This window comes from Terrapene carolina, unplaced genomic scaffold, assembly GCF_002925995.2.
Source record: "Terrapene carolina triunguis isolate 2854851 unplaced genomic scaffold, T_m_triunguis-2.0 Scaffold189, whole genome shotgun sequence".
In the NCBI taxonomy this organism is placed as follows: Eukaryota; Metazoa; Chordata; order Testudines; family Emydidae; genus Terrapene; species Terrapene triunguis.
Window position 1 is genome coordinate 12,511,938 of NW_020664540.1, and position 17,563 is coordinate 12,529,500.

The following is a 17,563-nucleotide window of genomic DNA, read 5'->3' on the forward strand; positions in this document are numbered from 1 at the left end:
GGTAACGAAGAAGGAATGAGGTGGTGCTTAGATAGCCAGGACTCAAACAACATCAGGCTTTACAGATCAAAATGGTCATTTTACATTGCACAGCTAAGCCAACTGGAAGCCAAGGAGGGATAGCTTTAATGTGCTCCTTATGGCTAGCTGCACTAATTAAGTAGACCCTGAACTCTGCACTAAATTTAGCTTCTGAGTGGAAGTCCAAGGTATCTCATGCAGAATACATTGCAATAATCCGATCTACAGCTCAAAGGTGTAAGACTGGTGGGGAGAACATCAGCAATAACTGCAATTTCCTAACCCAGTGCAGATGGATAACGGCTCTTTTGGAGCAAAGGAGGACCTAGAAATTCCCCCAGAATGCAGAGAAAAGCCAGGAAGGCATATCCCTTCATTTGCAGGGGCAACGGTCTTATCTGGAGTGAGTCCCACTGCAGCTTACTGTCATCCATGCCACAATTTCTGCTAGTCACCAGAGCAGCTAGGAAAGTGCACCACGGTTCTGAGAAAAATCCATCATCTAGGTGCATCTCAAATATTCTCTCCTCCTTTCCCAGTAGCCTCAGGCATGCACTGAGGAGTGACAGAAGATAAACCTATGGAACCTTGTAAACAGCAGGCTGCCGGGGCAGGTGAGCATGCTGATGTCTATGCTTTTTGGGGACTGCAGAAAAGTTGTCAAAACCTCCTGGTCAAAGGCACCGAAGGCTGCTGAGGGACCTATAAAGAATTATCATGGATGGCTGACGTCTTTCCATTGCTAGAAGGTCAGCCACCAACAAAACTAACCATATCTGTGCCATAGCCAGATCAAAAGCCAGTTTGACAGGGGTCAAGAAGCCAGAGGACTCAAAAGCAACATAGTTAGCCCACTATTCCCTTGTTAAAAACTGGGCTACTGGGTGGCAGTGCTAAGAGACAGTTTCTTAAGCATGAGCTTAACAACCTCTCATTTGAGGGCAAACCGGCACTTTCTGTATTGTGGTAGTGCCCGGAGGCTCCATGCCCACTGCGCTAGGCTATACAAACATAAGTCAAAGAGACAGGCCTTGCCCTGAAGAACTGACAGTCTAAGGCGCTATGAAATCATGTGGGAGTTGGGCACCTACCATGTTTAGGCACTTCTGAAAATACCATTAGGCCTCTCTCTGCATCTTTAGGAGCCTAAATATCTTAGAACTTCTGGCCCAGTGTAACTGATAATAAATGGCTACCTAGCACTTTGCCCATCCTGTGTTTCTCCAGTCTATTCTCCCCATGCCAGTTGGGAAAGTGACTGGAATAATAACAATCCCTCTCTTCTGAAGTAAGTTGTCCAAATCCCTGGCAATTACCATGCCACTTCTTCTGCCACCTGTCACTGGTCATCAAAGCGTTGCAGTCATCAAAGCTGGAGGCCCGAGTTATAGATCCCCAGAGGCAGTAGTGCAAGAACCGGTCTGTTACAGCCAAATAGAAACGTAAACCAGTGCAGCATTCCTCTAGGGAATATGTTTCGTCTACTCCATAATCCCTTCTTTCCTCCATAGCAAACACATACCCCACTCTCACTTGACCTCTTGCCCTGCCCAGAATGATATTTTCATACAACCCATTACCCTGATTAGCTCAAACCAGGGATCCATTCTTGTGCCCATTCCTGGCCAATGAGACCATGAACTGAACAGGGTACAGACGGACACTGGATACAGTGGGGCAGGCTGCCCTTTGAAAACATCAACCTTCTAATGGAATCAGCAAGAAGCATGGTACACCTGCAACAACTGAACCAGGGTGGATAACAATCAATCAATTTAAAAAAATCATTTTTTAAAAATTTAAATCAGATTTTTGGACTTATTTTTAATTCAAACTAAATCCAGGTTTATTTTTTAAAAATAAACCTATTTAAGCTAAATTTGAAATTGACAACTTATCTTGAGGCCTAAGCCAATTATAATCAATTAAATTAAATCATTTAAGTAAATAAGATGAAGCAGTACACGATTAGGGCCAACTTTTAAAGAAAACAGTGGAAGTCACTGGCTAAGCAATTGGAACCTGAGTTTGTTGAAGTGCTAAACCAGCTTTTGACAGCAGTAGCCTCTGCTGGAGGTGCAGAGAGAATATTTTCTTTACTACAGTTTATTCAACTCTATCAGTTCAGTGACTAGTTCATTCAAAGTTATGAAATCAACTGGCAGTTTAAAAACCTGCAAAGCTTGCTTTCCTCTTTCAACCTGTGAATGAAAACTAGATGTGAAGGTTGTGATGTGATGTGAAAACTAGCCCTAAAATCTTGAAGGATGCAGTGACTAGAAACAATCAGTTCAATTCACTAATTACAGATAATGCTTCCTTTGTTTAATGAATCAATTTATGCTTTGCTTTTAAAACTGTTTTGATAAACTTTTTTCTTATGTATTCAGCACATTTAAAGTAGTTTTATCCAATAATTTTTAAAACATGCTGGTTTTGTGCATTTTAATTGAATTTAAATTTCCATTCAAATAGAACTTGACACAAATCACAAGCAGAAAATTAATCATAATCTAGTAAAAAGTTAAGCTACATAATTGATTAAATAAATGTGTATAGGACATAGTGTATGCTCCTGGATAGCCAAAAGAAGCACCAAATTTAGTGTTTAGTTGCAATTCAACATGTTTTAATGGCTACCAACCAATCAGACCAACTTTTCTTTAGGAAAATAACTAAAAAGGTACAACAAATGCAAAACATGATTAGAATCGATGATTTAAATGGAGGTTTCTGGTTTGCTGGTTTTAATCGGTGATTTAAATCACTTTGTTTTAAGTCGATCCACACTAAATAGTACTGATCTGAGGGCGGGGGCAGGGATGCAGTGGACTCCCCTGAGCACCTCTGGTGATGCCAATATAAACTTGGATGTATTATTGTTTATGTTATGAATGTTGCTCATTTAATATGATAGGTTGTGTGGTGTGCCAAGTTAACACTGTAGGAGAGGCCACAACTTTAAGAATTTACTGAGTTCAGTGTTTGATTTCTCAGCCTTGTTGCATGGAAGAGTCTTTTTTGCATTTATCCTCATATTTATGCCCTCCTTAATAAACCAAAGGGACTTCTTGCAAGGCCAGGCACTACTCATTGTGAGGCTGGCAGACCCTTACTTTAATTAGAGCATTTGGGAGTACATTATTATTCTCATTACAGTAACATCTAGAGGCCCCACAGCACTAGGGGCTGTACATATACAAAGTGAGACAGTCCCTGCTCCTCCGAGCTCACAGCCCACTGGGATTTTAACACTGACTTCAGCGGGAGCAAAGTGAGGCCAACAATAAACACTTGTGAAAAATCCCACCCCAAAAAGACGAAGGAGGCAAAATGATTCCTATGTTATATATTGGGAGTAGGGCACCGAGCAACAGGAAGTGTCTGGCAGAGGTGGGAACAGAACCCCTAACTCTTCAGTGTCAGTCTAGGGTGTTAATCACCCTTTCTCCTGAAGGCAAAGGGTGTAGAGTAAATTTGCTTCTTAACAGTGAATACAGAGTTAAACTGTACGATATTTCCAGTTGACAAATGAAAACTCTTATGCAGCAAGATCATTTTCAGGTGGAACCAATTACATAGGCAAAAAAAGTGAGTGCCTGAATGTAATAAACTATTGGTCTGGAACTTTCATTTCTTACCTCTCTGTCATACATCTTGAGAGAGGAGCCAAAGGTTTGTACTGGTTTTATTAAACTGAGTTTTTAAAAGACTCTGCTCATTCCATTGCCAGCTGCACAGCAGAATATTTAATAATGCATTAAGAACTTTAAAAGGAATTGTGATTGGGTAGGTACAAGAACAGAGAGGGCAAATTACAGACAGTTTGTCTTTGTGAAGGCTGGCACAGTAAGAATCACATTGAGAAAAGGCAGCTCTTCACAACTGCCCCTTTGCTTTACGCAGAAAGGATCTTTAGTTTTCATTGTTTCGTGTTGGAATTTTTTTTAAAGCTCCATTTACACTGCAAATGCAACCGTGATTTTGGAACCAGGTCATTTTGTAATTATCCTCTGACTCAGCCGCAACAACCACGGCTGGTCATTTTTTTCCATAATGCAACCATGTGTCGAATGAGTTTGCAACCCACATCAATCATCCTGCCTGCGTCTGAACCTGTGCATTCTGGGAAAAATTGGGCATCTACCCCATAATGCCTCAGTGTGGGATAGGGAGGACATGCACACAGAATGGCATCAGCCACACATGGGGCAATGTGCTCTGGGGTGTTTTATCTATCGCACAGAGAGCTGGGAGGAAGGAGAATCAATCAAACCAGTTACAGAGACATTGTAAGGAGAAAGGGTACACTCCTGTCTACACTGCAAAATAACAGCATTGTGATCTGGGTAGAGGAAGTCAACCATGTACTAGCCCTGTAGGAATGACACATGCAAGATGCCATGGTTACTAACCAAGAATTAACATGTTGTGTGCAGACAGAAAGCATGCTTAGAGTCAAACATATCATTAATTGGTTAACTTGCAAGCTCAGGTAAGAACTGAAGTATAAGACAAGGCCTAAATGTTTTCCGTGGCCTGGCATTTGACATGCAATAACTGAAATTTTAAAAACAACAGACTCTTTATAATCTTGTAAGGAAACTGGGGGACTGTGAGAAAACAGAGCCAGATTCTGCTCTCAGCTACACTGGGGTCAATCTGGAGTAACTCCACTAAAGTTAATGAACCAGATTCTGCTCTCATTTACACCAGCGTGAGACCACAATCAGACCCAGTGGGTGTGCACTGGTGTAGCTGAGAAGAGTCCAGCTCATGATTTTCATTTTTGGACTGCTGAGCAGAATAATCAGACATCGTAACTGTCCTATTGTATTAGGACACAAAATCGATGATGTCAATGATCCTGAGAACACAGCAGTGCCTTGAACTACTGTACCTTTAAGGGCCCTATATGGACTATCCTTCCTTATCCTTTGTTCTCTCTTCCTCCAACTCTTCAATCTCTCTCTTTGGCATCACTTTTCCCTAAAATTGTATTCAATCCCCAGGCCAGATCAATGTTCTTCATTCAATTTTATTCAGTCTTTACCCAGGTGACCCTCTCTCCAAAGTCAATGGGAGTTTTTCCTGATTAAATATGGACTTCATAATTTTTCAGTCGCTTTTTAAAAGGGGCGGGTTTGCTGCTTGGCATCCTTTCGCACTCCAAGGATAGTAGGGAATCTGCACAATCTGGGGGCTGGGCAGTGACATTCTGATAGCCCGAAACAACAGTGACTGTAGCAAATCTATAAAGAGCTCCCAACGTTGTATCCGCAGTCAAGGGCCCTTTGTTTCTTCCTTCCCTGGGGCCTACTGGAAGTTTTGTCTAATGTCCATGTCTGTTCTCCAGCCAGAGAAACAGATGCATCTATTAATGGGACACTGTAAGTTAAGTACAGAGGAAAAACTGTCACCTACTATCCTTCCCACAGACAGTATGGATTGACCACTGTCAGACTGTTGTGACCGGCTGTTAACATTGGGTTGGATTCTCGTATCATTTACATTGGTGCAAACCTAGAGTAACTCCATTCAATAGAGTTAATCTAGATTTACACCTGTTGGAATGGAGAACAGAATTTGGCCCATAGTTATTGTACTAATATATGTAATACCCTTTACTGGCCATTTTCTCAACTCTGTGATCACATAAGACAACAACAGTAGTGCAAACTAGCAATAAAGGAAGAGCGCAGTGTGACGTCCCCAAGCCATTGGAATGCCTGCTGAGCAACTCGACAGGGCAGAATCTGATCTCAGTGTGTCACTCTGAGTCCAGATTGAATCATGGGGAAGTAAACAATATTGGAACACCACAAAGGGGACTCTTTAATGGACATCGATTGATCATATTTAAAACCTGAAACATAACAGTGTTTAACAATAATATGCCATGGCACCAGACTAAGTGTCCTAGAGCGAGATCACCACTCTACTGAGAAAGACTTTGACCAGCTTTGACGTCAGAAACAAGCGGTACCTTTGTAGAGACGGCATGCTGAAGTTTGTGCCCTGGAACACACTGTTTAGACCACCAGCTGGACAGAAGCTATTATGGATAAAACGGGAACTTTTTTAAAAAAAAAAATCTAAACAAACACTATTTGAGGGATTTGCTTTGGAATAGAAGATTAATGGGCATATTGATTGAATCGAGGGGCTGGGACAAAGGCTGACCAGCCATGTTTATTTTTTAGCATCTGTTTGTGGACTTACGGTGCTTCATGTCCAAGCAAATATTGTGTTAAGGAAGGTTATGGACGAGCGTATGAAGTACAACTGGGTTGTCTCCAGCTGTGCCTGCAGATTGTCAGAACATGTTGCCATCAAAAAAAACATCAGCAGGCTTTGCCACCTCAAGTCGGCTTGAACGTCAGCACCTTATAACACTGCAATTCTCATGTGTGCTCCAGTGCAATATGCTAGGGGAAGTGACTGGCTGCCGCTGCCCCTCCAGCAGTTCTCTGCACAGAATACGATGTGCTTCCCTCAATGGAACATGTGGTTATATAAATACACTGGAATAAAAACATAGGACCACAGCTATAGCTCAGTGTTACACAGGAGATCAGTGAACCCATTACAGCAAATGTTTGTCAAAGTTACAGCGTAACATTAAAGGTTGGGGCTGGGCTGAGGGAACATTTAGATACATTGCAAATCCACTCGGCTTCATAAACGTGTACACTTGCCCCTGGCATTAAACTCGGTGAAAAGGTTCCATGAATACAGACTCTATAAATCTTTCAGCGGAATCAGAGCAGTTTGATGGCAGGCGTGAGGGCTCTGGCGATGCAAAAAGAAGTCATTGTAATGTGCCAGGAAGTAGCTCGCCTGGGAGAGGGGTGTTTGTGCAGGAAAGTTATGTGAGGGAGCGTTGATGTAAAGGAGAGGTAACGTACAGCAAGCCACAGCAGTGGTGAGGTGAACTAGGAGCAGAGAGCAAAGGCAAATGGAATAGGAAGGGTTAGCGGGGAGAGAGAGACAAGTACGGGGGCTTCCCAACAAAAACCCGGATGAAGAACAATTCTGAGGAATCCAATCCCGTCAGATCCATCCAGCAAAACAGGCTTCTGCTAAATCACCTGGGATAGTCTGCTGAGTTGAACGCTTTTTTGCATTCTGTGTGACTTCAAAAAAGTCTCAGCATTTCAGAAAATGGAGGAATTATTTATAATTCTCTCCATGTTTATTTCTATGCATTGTGGCAACACTTAAAGGTCCCAATCAGGATCTGAGCTAGGCTCTGTGCAAACATAACAGAAGGGACAAGTCTTTGCACCAAATCGTTTAATGGTTTCTTTTGAAAAGTGGGCCGAGTACTTTAGAAAAGACAGTTACCTTTTCCGTAACTGGTGTTCTTTGAGATGCATTGCTCATGTCTATTCCATTGTGGGTGTGTTTGCTCGCCACATGCACCGGTGCCGGAAGTTTTCCCCCCAGCAGTATCTGTAGGGAACTGGCTCTGGTGCCCCCCTGAATATGCCCCTGGAATCACTGCGAGGTTGTAATAGGTCCTTATGCACGAGGTGATCCAATTGGAAATCCTCTGCGAGGACCCTTCAGCCTATCCGCTGTAGCAATGAAGAGTTGAGTTGATTTACGGAAAGGGTTGGTACGTTTTAAGTAAAAACCCAAGGCCCTCTGGATGTCCAGGATGTGAAGACACCTCTCCTCACTGGTCTTGTGCGGTTTGGGACAGAACACTGGGAGGAAGATGTCCTGGTTCATATGGAAGGTGTAGACCACCTTTGGCGGGAAGGCCAAGTGGGGCGCAACTGAACCGTATCTTTGTAGAAGACAGTGTATGGGTGCTCTGAGATCAAGGCTTTAATTTCTGAGACCCGTCTCGCTGATGTCACCGCCACCAGGAATGTGACCTTCCATGACAGATGGGAAAGGGAGCAGGACCCCAGCGGTTCAAAGGGCAGGCCAGTGAGCCTAGAGAGGACCAAGTTAAGATCCCACTGCGGGACAGGAGCCTGCACCTGCGGTAAGAGTTTCTCCAGCCCTCTCAAGAATCTGACTGTCATGTCACGGGAAAACACCATCTGTCCTTGGATTGGCAGGTGAAAAGCAGAGATGGCCGCAAGATGAACTCTAATGGAAGAGTGTGCCCCTGCTTCCTCAAATGGAGCAAGTAGTCCAGGACAGCCTGTATGGAGGAACGTGAGGGAGAGATGCCCCGTTCGGATGCCCAGAGGGAAAACATTGTCCACTTGGCCAGGTAAGTCAGGGCTTCCTACTTTCCAGGACGGCCTGTTGGACTCCTTGCATCCGCTCCTCTGGGTTCAGCCACGCAGCATCCATGCCGAGAGGTGGAGAGACCTGAGGTTGGGGTGTAAGAGCCGACCGTGGTCCTGCGACAGCAGGTCCGGTCGGTTGGGCGGGGGTCATGGAGGGGCCACTGACAGGCTCATGAGCCAATGAGCTGAACCAATGCTGGCGAGCCCACGCCGGGGCAATCGTGATAACCTGCACCTGGTCTCTCTTGATCTTTGCCAGGGCCCTGCTGACGGAGGTAATGCGTACATCAGGCTCCATGACCACGACAGGAGGAAAGCATCAGGGAGGGAGACCTTGCTCAGACCCTGTTGAGAACAAAACCGGTGGCATTTCCTGTTCTGTCTGGTAGCAAACAGGCCCATTTGGGGAGTTCCTCACCTTTGGAAGATCATGCAGGCTACCTCTGTTTGGAGCGACCACTCGAGCGATACTGTCTTGGTCAGGCTCTTGGGGACCGACGGCGTTCAGCAGCTCTGCGACGGATACCCGGCGATCCACGCCTCGTGCTACTCGACTGGTACTGGGACATCAAACGGGACCGGAAGCTAATATGGACCAGTTGTCGAGAGGATCGCCCTGAGTAGGGCGACCTCCTTGCAGGTGATGACGGCTCAGTGATCGGCGGTCCCTGGTGTCAGATTGGTCCCGTGATCGGTACCGGGCCCTTGGAGACGGTCGGGGCTGGTCCCGGAGTTCTTGATAGGTGGCACGTGCCCCAAAGGGTCTGCGCCAATCTATCAGCGAGGTACACCTTGAGTCCCTCAATCGGTGCCCCCAGTGCGGGGACTGAAGAGGGCTCCGCTGAGACTGCCTCTCCAGTCCTGAGGCGTGACGGCGTCGGGTGGGTGAACGCTGGCTGGACGTCCCTCTCGATGGGGATCGGTACCGTTGAGGCGGGGACACAGGCATAGATCCCAACGTGGGTTTCCCCCAAGACCGGGGTACCGCGGGAGCCGGTGAGGGCGGCACTGGGAGCGTCAGGATCTCTTGAGCCACTCGAAGAGCTTCGGGTGTCCATGGCACCTGAAGCTGGCTAGGGCCTGCACCTCTATCTGGGGTCGCAGGCAAAGCATGGGATGGGCTGCACCGCTCGATTTGAGCTGGTGCCCGACTTCCCGAAGGGGGTGTTGAGCTGCCTGGCACGGGTCGTGGCTCACCCCCAGCCCCCTCCTATCCCTTACGGGAGGTAGGAGATCTTCCCCTCCCAATCTTTTTCGGCTTCTTCACCGGAGCTGTGGAGGGGGACTGGTGCTGGTTCATGGACGGTGCCGGCGGAGGACTGCGCACAGAGGCCGCGGAGCTCGATGCAGAGTCAGACCACTGCTCTGGTGCCGGAGTGAGTGCTGACTCCATTAGGAGTACTTTCAGATGGATATCGCGCTCCTTCATCCTAGGTTTGAAGGACTTGCAGATACGGCACTTGCCACTTATGTGCCCTTCGCCTAAGCACCTTATGTGGTCTGTGGATCACTGACAGGTATAGGCCATTTGCAGCGATCGCAGGGCTTAAAGCCTGGGCACGGGGCATGCCCCATCCCCGGGGCTGAGTCCCGTTTGGGACAACAAAAAGTTGAGAACTACTACTAAGGGTGACTAAGAAACTACTAACTATATATAACTATATCACAGGTTTTCAAAGTTCACAAGAACAGGAAACGAAACAACACTAGCCGAAGCAGCAGACGTTCCAGCACCGTCACTGGTGGCAAGAAGGAACTGAGGGTGGGGGGAGCCATGCGGGCGCCACTCTAGTGGGCGTCAGAGCCGGTCCTCTACAGATACTGCTGAGGGGAAAATTTCCAGCACCAGTGCATGTGGCAAGCACACACACCTAATATGGAATGGACATGAGCAAGCACTTGAAGAAGAACTTAAAACTTCTTGCCAGGTATCTCCACCTGCTGCAGACAGAATGTTATAACCATCTTCTCAGAAGCTACTTCCCCCCAACCTGGTTTTGCCTTATTCATGTCTGTTTTCCCTTAGGTAAATGTCCTGATCACCACCCCAGGGCCGCCCGGGGGGGGGGGGGGGATAGGGAGGCAAGTGGGGCAATTTGCCCCAGGCCTCGGGCCCTGTAGGGGCCCCCATGAGAATATAGTATTCTATAGTATTGCAACTTTTTTTTATGGAAGGGGACTCCGAAATTGCTTTGCCCCAGGCCCCCTGAATCCTCTGGGTGGCCCTGCACCACTCCGGTCTCAGGTCTCTTCTTCCTTAGCAGAGTTTGAAGCAACTGCCTTTCAAACCAGATGATCAGTGCCCCCAGTCTTTCTGTTCCTCTTCAGCTACTCAGAAAGGGCATCTACAGCAAGCTCTTCTCCCTCCTCTCCCAGAGACTAAACTTGTCCCCCCTGTGTCGTACCTGCCCCATTTTCAGCCCATAACATAAGGGACCAAAGCACTGTGTGAACATACCTCTTATAATTTCAGCATTGCCAAGACAAAGCATTCAAGAACCATGAGTCGGGCCCCCCCCAAAATCACAAGATTTTTAAAAACAATAATAAATTTAGGGATTTTTTTATTTGCCTTCTTGTTCTGAGCCTTTCCAGCACACATCTGCCAGCTGGCCTGGTCACATCTGCCAGCTTTCCAGCACAACCAGGAAGGCTAGGAATTTGCTTTTATTTAACAAAAGCTGAGATTCTCCCATGATCACCAGATTCCGGGAGCTGGGGCTTTAAGAATGCCAAATATTGTGAGATTCGCGATCAAATAGCGAGCGCGAGCAATGCTGGAGTTTACAGAGCAATCTCATCTAGCGTCATTCCAAACCTGCACACACTGGGCCAGACGGTGCATGCACCATGCCGGCAGAGGCATTATCCTTCCTGGAGCTTGCCCATACAGGGAAGCATGCCCACTGTGCCACACCTAAGGAGGGTGCAGAAGGCACTCCCTGTGGGTCAGTCGGGGTCAGGGATGACCCTATAGTCTCCCTCCCACTTTGGGGTGGCTCACAACCTGGTGGGAGCTAGCAGGGTGCAGTCCCTGGGATCAGGAAATGGCAGGGAGTGAAACTGTGCCTGGTCCCTGGGATGCACCTAGTGGAGAAAAGCTCCCCCTTATATGCTTTTGTGCCCAGGCACAATATGCCCCATTCTTTTTCTAAAGAGAGAATAAAATGCACATCTGCCTGTCAACATGGACACTTCCTCTCCGCGCACTGTAGACACTCCCCCTCTCCTTTAAATCTCCCATGCATTTAAAAACCTACAGGATCATCTTCATCACCAGAGACTGGTTAGACGCCTTGGTGTAATGCCATGGATACCGGGGGGGATGTGACCAGTGCTTGCTAGCTCAGGGCAGAGGTGTAATGAACATATATTTTATTGTGGCTGGTTTAAATCCTTCATTCACTATAGGCCTCAATGCAAAAGACAGTACCTGAGAGAAGGGCTGCAGTAACATTCAGGACCATTAGGAAGCTAGTGTGGCAAAAGTGAAACAGGCTGTGGTCATTATTAACTTAGGAAGCACTGGCTATGCAACTGGATCCTTCGCACGGCTATTTTCACGATCAGCCTCTCACTCACCCTCCCACCAGGGCCTAATGAAAACGGTTCCCTCTTGGGTGACTAGTCTGTGAAACAACCTAATAGAATTTTCTGCATAGCAGGTACTTTCAGCAAGAGCCATTTAATTTCTGCACTAGCTGAAGATGCGGCAAAGTGGGGAAGTCGGACAGGAATCACAACATACATCATGCCTGGAGCACTTGGGGTCTGACCCTTCAGCAAAGAATCTGTGCAGCAGGAGAGAGCAATGTTCCTGCCACATGGCATTCTATGCACCAGCCAAATATACATAGGAGCGCCTACACCCCATGGGGATGGGCACTTTAGCAATGCACGTAATAACGGTAATTCATAACAATCATTGGGGATTTGAAATTCCACCTGAAAGTGGGCACTAGTTACAAGAGCTAAGGAGAGAAAGAATAGCCGTTCTTTCACCCAGTTACTGACCCATGAGAGGACCTTCCCTCTTATCCCATGACTGCTTAGTTTGCTTAAGCGCCATTGGTGAGGGACCTTGTCAAAGGCTTTCTGAAAGTCCAAGTACACTATATCCACTGGATCACTCTTGCCCACATGCTTGTTGGCCCCCTCAAAGAATTCTAATAGATTGGTGAGGCTTGACTTCCTTTTACAAAAGCCGCGTTGACTCTTCCCCAACATTTTATCTACGTGTCTGATAATTCTGTACTTTACTATTGGTTTCAACCAATCTGCCTGGTTCTGAAGTTAATAGGATCGCCTTTGGAGCATTTTTTTAAAAATAAGTGCTATATTAGCCACCCTCCAGTCATCTGGTTCAGAGGCGGATTTAAGCGACAGATTACATATCACAGTTAGTAGTTCTGCAATTTCATATTTGAGTTTGTTCAGATCTCTTGGGTGATACCATCTAGTCCTGGTGACTTATTACTGTTTAATTCAACAATTGGTTCCAAAACCTCCTCTACTGACACCTCAATCTGGGACAGTTCCTCAGATCCATCACCTAAAAAGGATGGCTTGGGTGCAGGGATCTCCCCCCTATCCTCTGCAGAGAAGACCAATGAAAATAATTCATTTAGCTTCTCCGCAACAGCCTCAATTTCCTTGAGCACCTCGATCATTCAGTGGCCCCTGTCTGGCAGGTTTCTTGCTTTTGATGGACTTTAAAAAAATGTGCTATTATTTATTGTATCTTTTGCTAGTTGCTCTGCAAATTCTTTCTTGGCCTGCCTTGTTATACTTTTACACTTGACTTGCCAGAATTTATTCTCGTTTCTCCTCACTAGGATTTGATTTCCAATTTTAAAGGATGCCTTTTTGCCTCTAACCACCTCTTTTACTCTGCTGTTTAGCCATGGTGGCATTTTTTTGGTCCTCTTACTGTTTTTTTTTTAAATTGGGGTATACATTTAGTTTGAGCCTCTATTATGGTGTTTTTAAATAGTCACCATGTGGTTTGCAGGCATTTCACCCATGTGACTGTTCCTTTTTATTTCTTTTTAACTAGCTTCTTCATTTTTATGTAGTTCCCCTTTCTGAAGTTAAACACTACTGTGGTGGGTTTCTTTGGCCTTTCCCCCCCTACAAGGATGATAAATTTAATTACACTGTGGTTGCTATTACCAAGTGATTCAGCTATAGTCATCTCTTGGACCAGATCCTATGTTCCGCTTAGAACTAAATCAAGAATTGCCTCTCCCCTTGTGGGTTCCAGGGCAAGGTGCTCCAAGAAGCATTTACTTAATGTGTCTAGAAATTTTCTCTCTGTATCCCTTCCTGACGTGACACACACCCAGACAATATGAAGATAGCTGAAATCTTGCAATATTATTGAGTTTTCTGCCTTTGTAGCCTCCTTAATCTCCCACAGCATTTCACAATCACCATCATCATCCTAGTCAGGTGCTTGGTGGACTGCTATACTCTGATTGTTCAAGCATGGATTTTCTATCCACAGAGACCACAAAGTCTTTAATAACCATTCTAATGCTCTCAGAACTTTTCATTGTGGATTTCCACAGGTTGACAGACAAGTAAGTTTCTTTACTGCAAGCCGCTTTCCCTCCAGAACGCTACCTCTACATTCTGTACAATTAGTGTGTTCAGAGTCAGCAAAAGGGATGACCTGGAGCACTTTCTAAATCTGCTCCCCAGCGAAGGCCTGGAGATTTGTGTGGGAGATAGTTGTGCAACCAGAGGGAGAGAGAGAGGGTGGGCTTGTCCGAGGGCATGTGGAGATGGATGGGTTAAAGGTGGGGGGGACAAGGATGAGGGAGGGGAAAGGAGGAGTTCAAGCTTCCTGTTATGGAAGCAGGGGTGTTTGGGGAAGGATGTCACCTTCTCCATTAACAGTACAGGCACTAGTGCTCATGTAGCAATAGAGAACATGGCCCTGAATATGAAGGCCAGCACTTAGCTGGGCCCTGGGATCACTTTGACGGATGGAGGTGTCCGTCAGTGCTAGACAGTAAGAGCACTGTAAGCGGGAGGTGGTGAAGGTTGAAGGTGGGCAGAGGCGCAAGGAAAAGGTATCGCAGGAGGCAGGGAGAGGAGGGCAAGTGTCTGATTTGCGGAGATAGAAACCTGGTTTTGAAAAAAAACTAGCTGGACTGTCTTTGTAAAACCCTGGTACCCACTGTACGAAGACACAACAATTCCTCGTAATCTATCTTAAGGAAGGTCTCTGTGTACAGATCGCCCTTCTTGAGGGTAAAAGGCATGCCAGCCCCAGTAACATCCTTCAACACAAAGAGCAAGCGTCAGTCAACAGAGCAGGCTCCAATCATACTGGGAAAATGCTACATTTGTTCTCCACCCAAGATGTAAGCAGGCACAAAAGTTCAGGTTGGGGGTAAATCGCCACACAAAAGCTACATAAATCTCTGTTTAAAAATGCCAGTTACAATGCCAGGGCATATCTGCACTATCCAATTCTGGGGCCTACTGTGTAGGTCCCATTGAAGTCTGTGAAAGCTTTGCATGGGGAAAGACTACAGAATTTTGCATCATTAGAAATAAAGAACACTGAAGACTGCATGGCTAAGAGCCGCAGGTTACCAATAAGAGTCATATCTCTGCCTAATAGAGATAAAGGCTAATGTTTTAAAAAGTGCTCATCTGAATTAGGAGCCATGTCCCATTTTCAAAAAGGACTTAGGTACTTCGGAGTCTTGTTCCATTACTTCCAATGAGACTTAGGCATCTAAGCGCCTCAGTCACTTTTGAAAATGGATCTTAGGCACTTCTGAAAATGTTACCCAAAAACTGGGGTTAATAGCGTGAAAGGAAAGTGGCAGCCTTCAACAATGGATGTTTTTGCTCTTATATAACCTCTTAGCTGTTCAATCTTTGTTCCAAGCAGCTTCGTGTTTAAAATCCTACAGTATGCAAAACAGCAAAATGACTATTCTGGGCAAACAGGTATAAAGAAGGGTTTTTCCAGGGCCAAACTAAAACTGGCCCCCTCTTCTAATATGATAAGTGCTGCAAGGAAATGTTTTCCTGTGGGGCGGACATGCCACAGAAACGGCTCTCGGCAGTGGTTTACGTTCATGGTACTTACTTGTGCTTGTATTAGTTCCGATAGTATTGATCGTAGTGGGGACAGAAGAAGAAGAGTAGAGGGGCAAATGGCCGTTCTCACACCCCAGGTTTTTGTCCTGCCAGCTGGAAGCGCTGACACATATCCCAGAATCTCGAGAGTTCTGCCACCCGTTCAGCTTGTCGTCAGAGTTCTGTCTTTGGTGATAGTAATGTGTCTGTCCATAATCCACAGAATCGGACCGACCTCTGTTTTGGCTGCCAAAACTACCCGATGTGCGATCCTCTAAGTGATTGAGCCACATGGCCAGAGCGCTCCTGTCTTCCAGTGAAGTGGCAGGATGGATCAAAGCATAGGACAAAAGCTGCCTGCTCTCTTCTATGTGTTGGTTGTGTTCAATCGAATGAGCCAGGATTTTAGGCAACAGTTTCATGTATTCCACTTTTGCTTCAATGTTTCCTGGTTTCAGTAAAGGCAGATGGGTTAACAATAGGGAGATCACTTTATCCTTGGATTCCTGTTGCCATTGGTTAATGATTCCTGTTGGAGGGGTAAAAAAAAGAGTTGTGAAATCAGCAAACAAATATAATAAATAAATAAATAGATTCCTACAAGGTACATATAACGCTACAAAGAGATTCCTGTGCGTGATGCCCCGCGCTATGTGGAATTCTCTTTTATGGCACATATTTAAGTAACTGATTTTGGGTGCCCAATTTGAAACCCCTTAAAGACGTCTGATTTTGAGGGGCCTCAGCACTTTTTGAAAATTAGGCTCCTTTTAAGATATCTCAAGTTGGACACCCAAAATTACCAGTGATTTCTGAAAATCTTAATATAAGAACATAACATAAGAATGTCCATAGAGGGTCAGACCAATGGTCCATCTAGTCCTGTATCCTGTCTTCTGACAACGGCTAGTGCCAGATGCTTCAGAGGGAATTAACAAAATAGGGCAATTATCAAGTGATCCGTCTCCTGTTATCCAGTTCCATCTTCCAGCAGTCGGAGATTTAGGGACACCGAGAACATGGGGTTGCATCCCTGACCATCTTGGCTAATAGCCACTGATGGACCTATCCTCCACGAACTTATCTAATTCTTTTTTGAACCCAGTTGAAAACCCAGTTTTGGCCTTCACAATATCCCCTGGCAACAAGTTCCACAGGTTGACTGTGCGTTGTGAGAAGAAGTACTTCCTTATGTGTGTTTTAAACCTGCTGCCTATTAATGTCATTGGTGACCCCTGTTTTTTGTGTTACATCAAGGGGTAAATATCACTTCACTTTCTCCACACCATTCATGATTTTATAGACCTCTATCATATCCTCCCTTAGTCTCTTTTCTAAGATGAACAGTCCCAGTTTTTTTAATCTCTGCTCATGTGGAGAATTTGGCTAGCAGACCAAATTCTGCCCTAAATTACTCTACTGACTTTAATGAGGTTGCACTGAGGTAACCAACGGCAGAATTTGGCCCAACGTTTTTTAACATTACATGTTATACAGAAAACAGTTTCATGTGCTAACGCACTGAAATACACCTTCAAAGACACAGATTAAAAATTACATTCAGTGAAGGGAAAAACGAATACTATTAATGCATGAAGTCCTAGAGTTTAAGGCCAGAAGGGATCACCAGATCATCTGGTCTGACCTTCTGTATATCACAGGCCACCAAAACCACCCAGCACCTACGAACTAATAGCAAAATTTGTCTCCTCTGAATGTTATTTATAATTGCAACTGAAAACCGTGGAATGATTTCACTACAGAAGCACCAGCTGATTACTTCTTTGTGAAAGAAGTGGACAGTTTTGAGAGAGAACCTACAACATATGAAACAACTACTACTACCCATGCCCAATACCTAGCCTGTGTAAACTGTCAGTGGAGCTTCACCGATCTATGTCAGATGAAGATTTAGCCCTGTGTTCGTAAGAATGTCCACACAGCATCGAACTAATTCTTCAGAAAAGACAAGCGTTGGTACTTTCAGCAATTTAAATATTTCTGATTGGCATAATACAATTATTGACCTGAAGAAGAGCTTTTTGTAGCTTGAAAGCTTCTCTCCTTCACCAAAAGAAGGTGGTCCAATAAAAGATAATACCTCACCCACCCTGTCTCTCAAATATAGAAAGTCACTCCAAAACATAATATTAAAGGCTCGGATTCTGCTATAGAATCTACGCAAAACT

At 45.4% G+C, this 17,563-nt stretch overlaps 1 protein-coding gene across 7 annotated transcripts in view; it reads right to left on the reverse strand.

Annotated features, from left to right (window-relative positions):
* The window catches only part of SAMD4A (sterile alpha motif domain containing 4A), a 210,446-nt gene that overhangs the window by 66,170 nt on the left and 126,713 nt on the right, over window positions 1-17,563 (reverse strand). For all 7 annotated transcript variants that reach the window (XM_026654161.2, XM_026654165.2, XM_026654164.2 and 4 more), the window contains exon 3: window positions 15,385-15,903. In XM_026654161.2, the coding sequence (XP_026509946.1) occupies window positions 15,385-15,903 (519 nt within the window). The remainder of the gene's footprint in view (window positions 1-15,384; window positions 15,904-17,563) is intronic.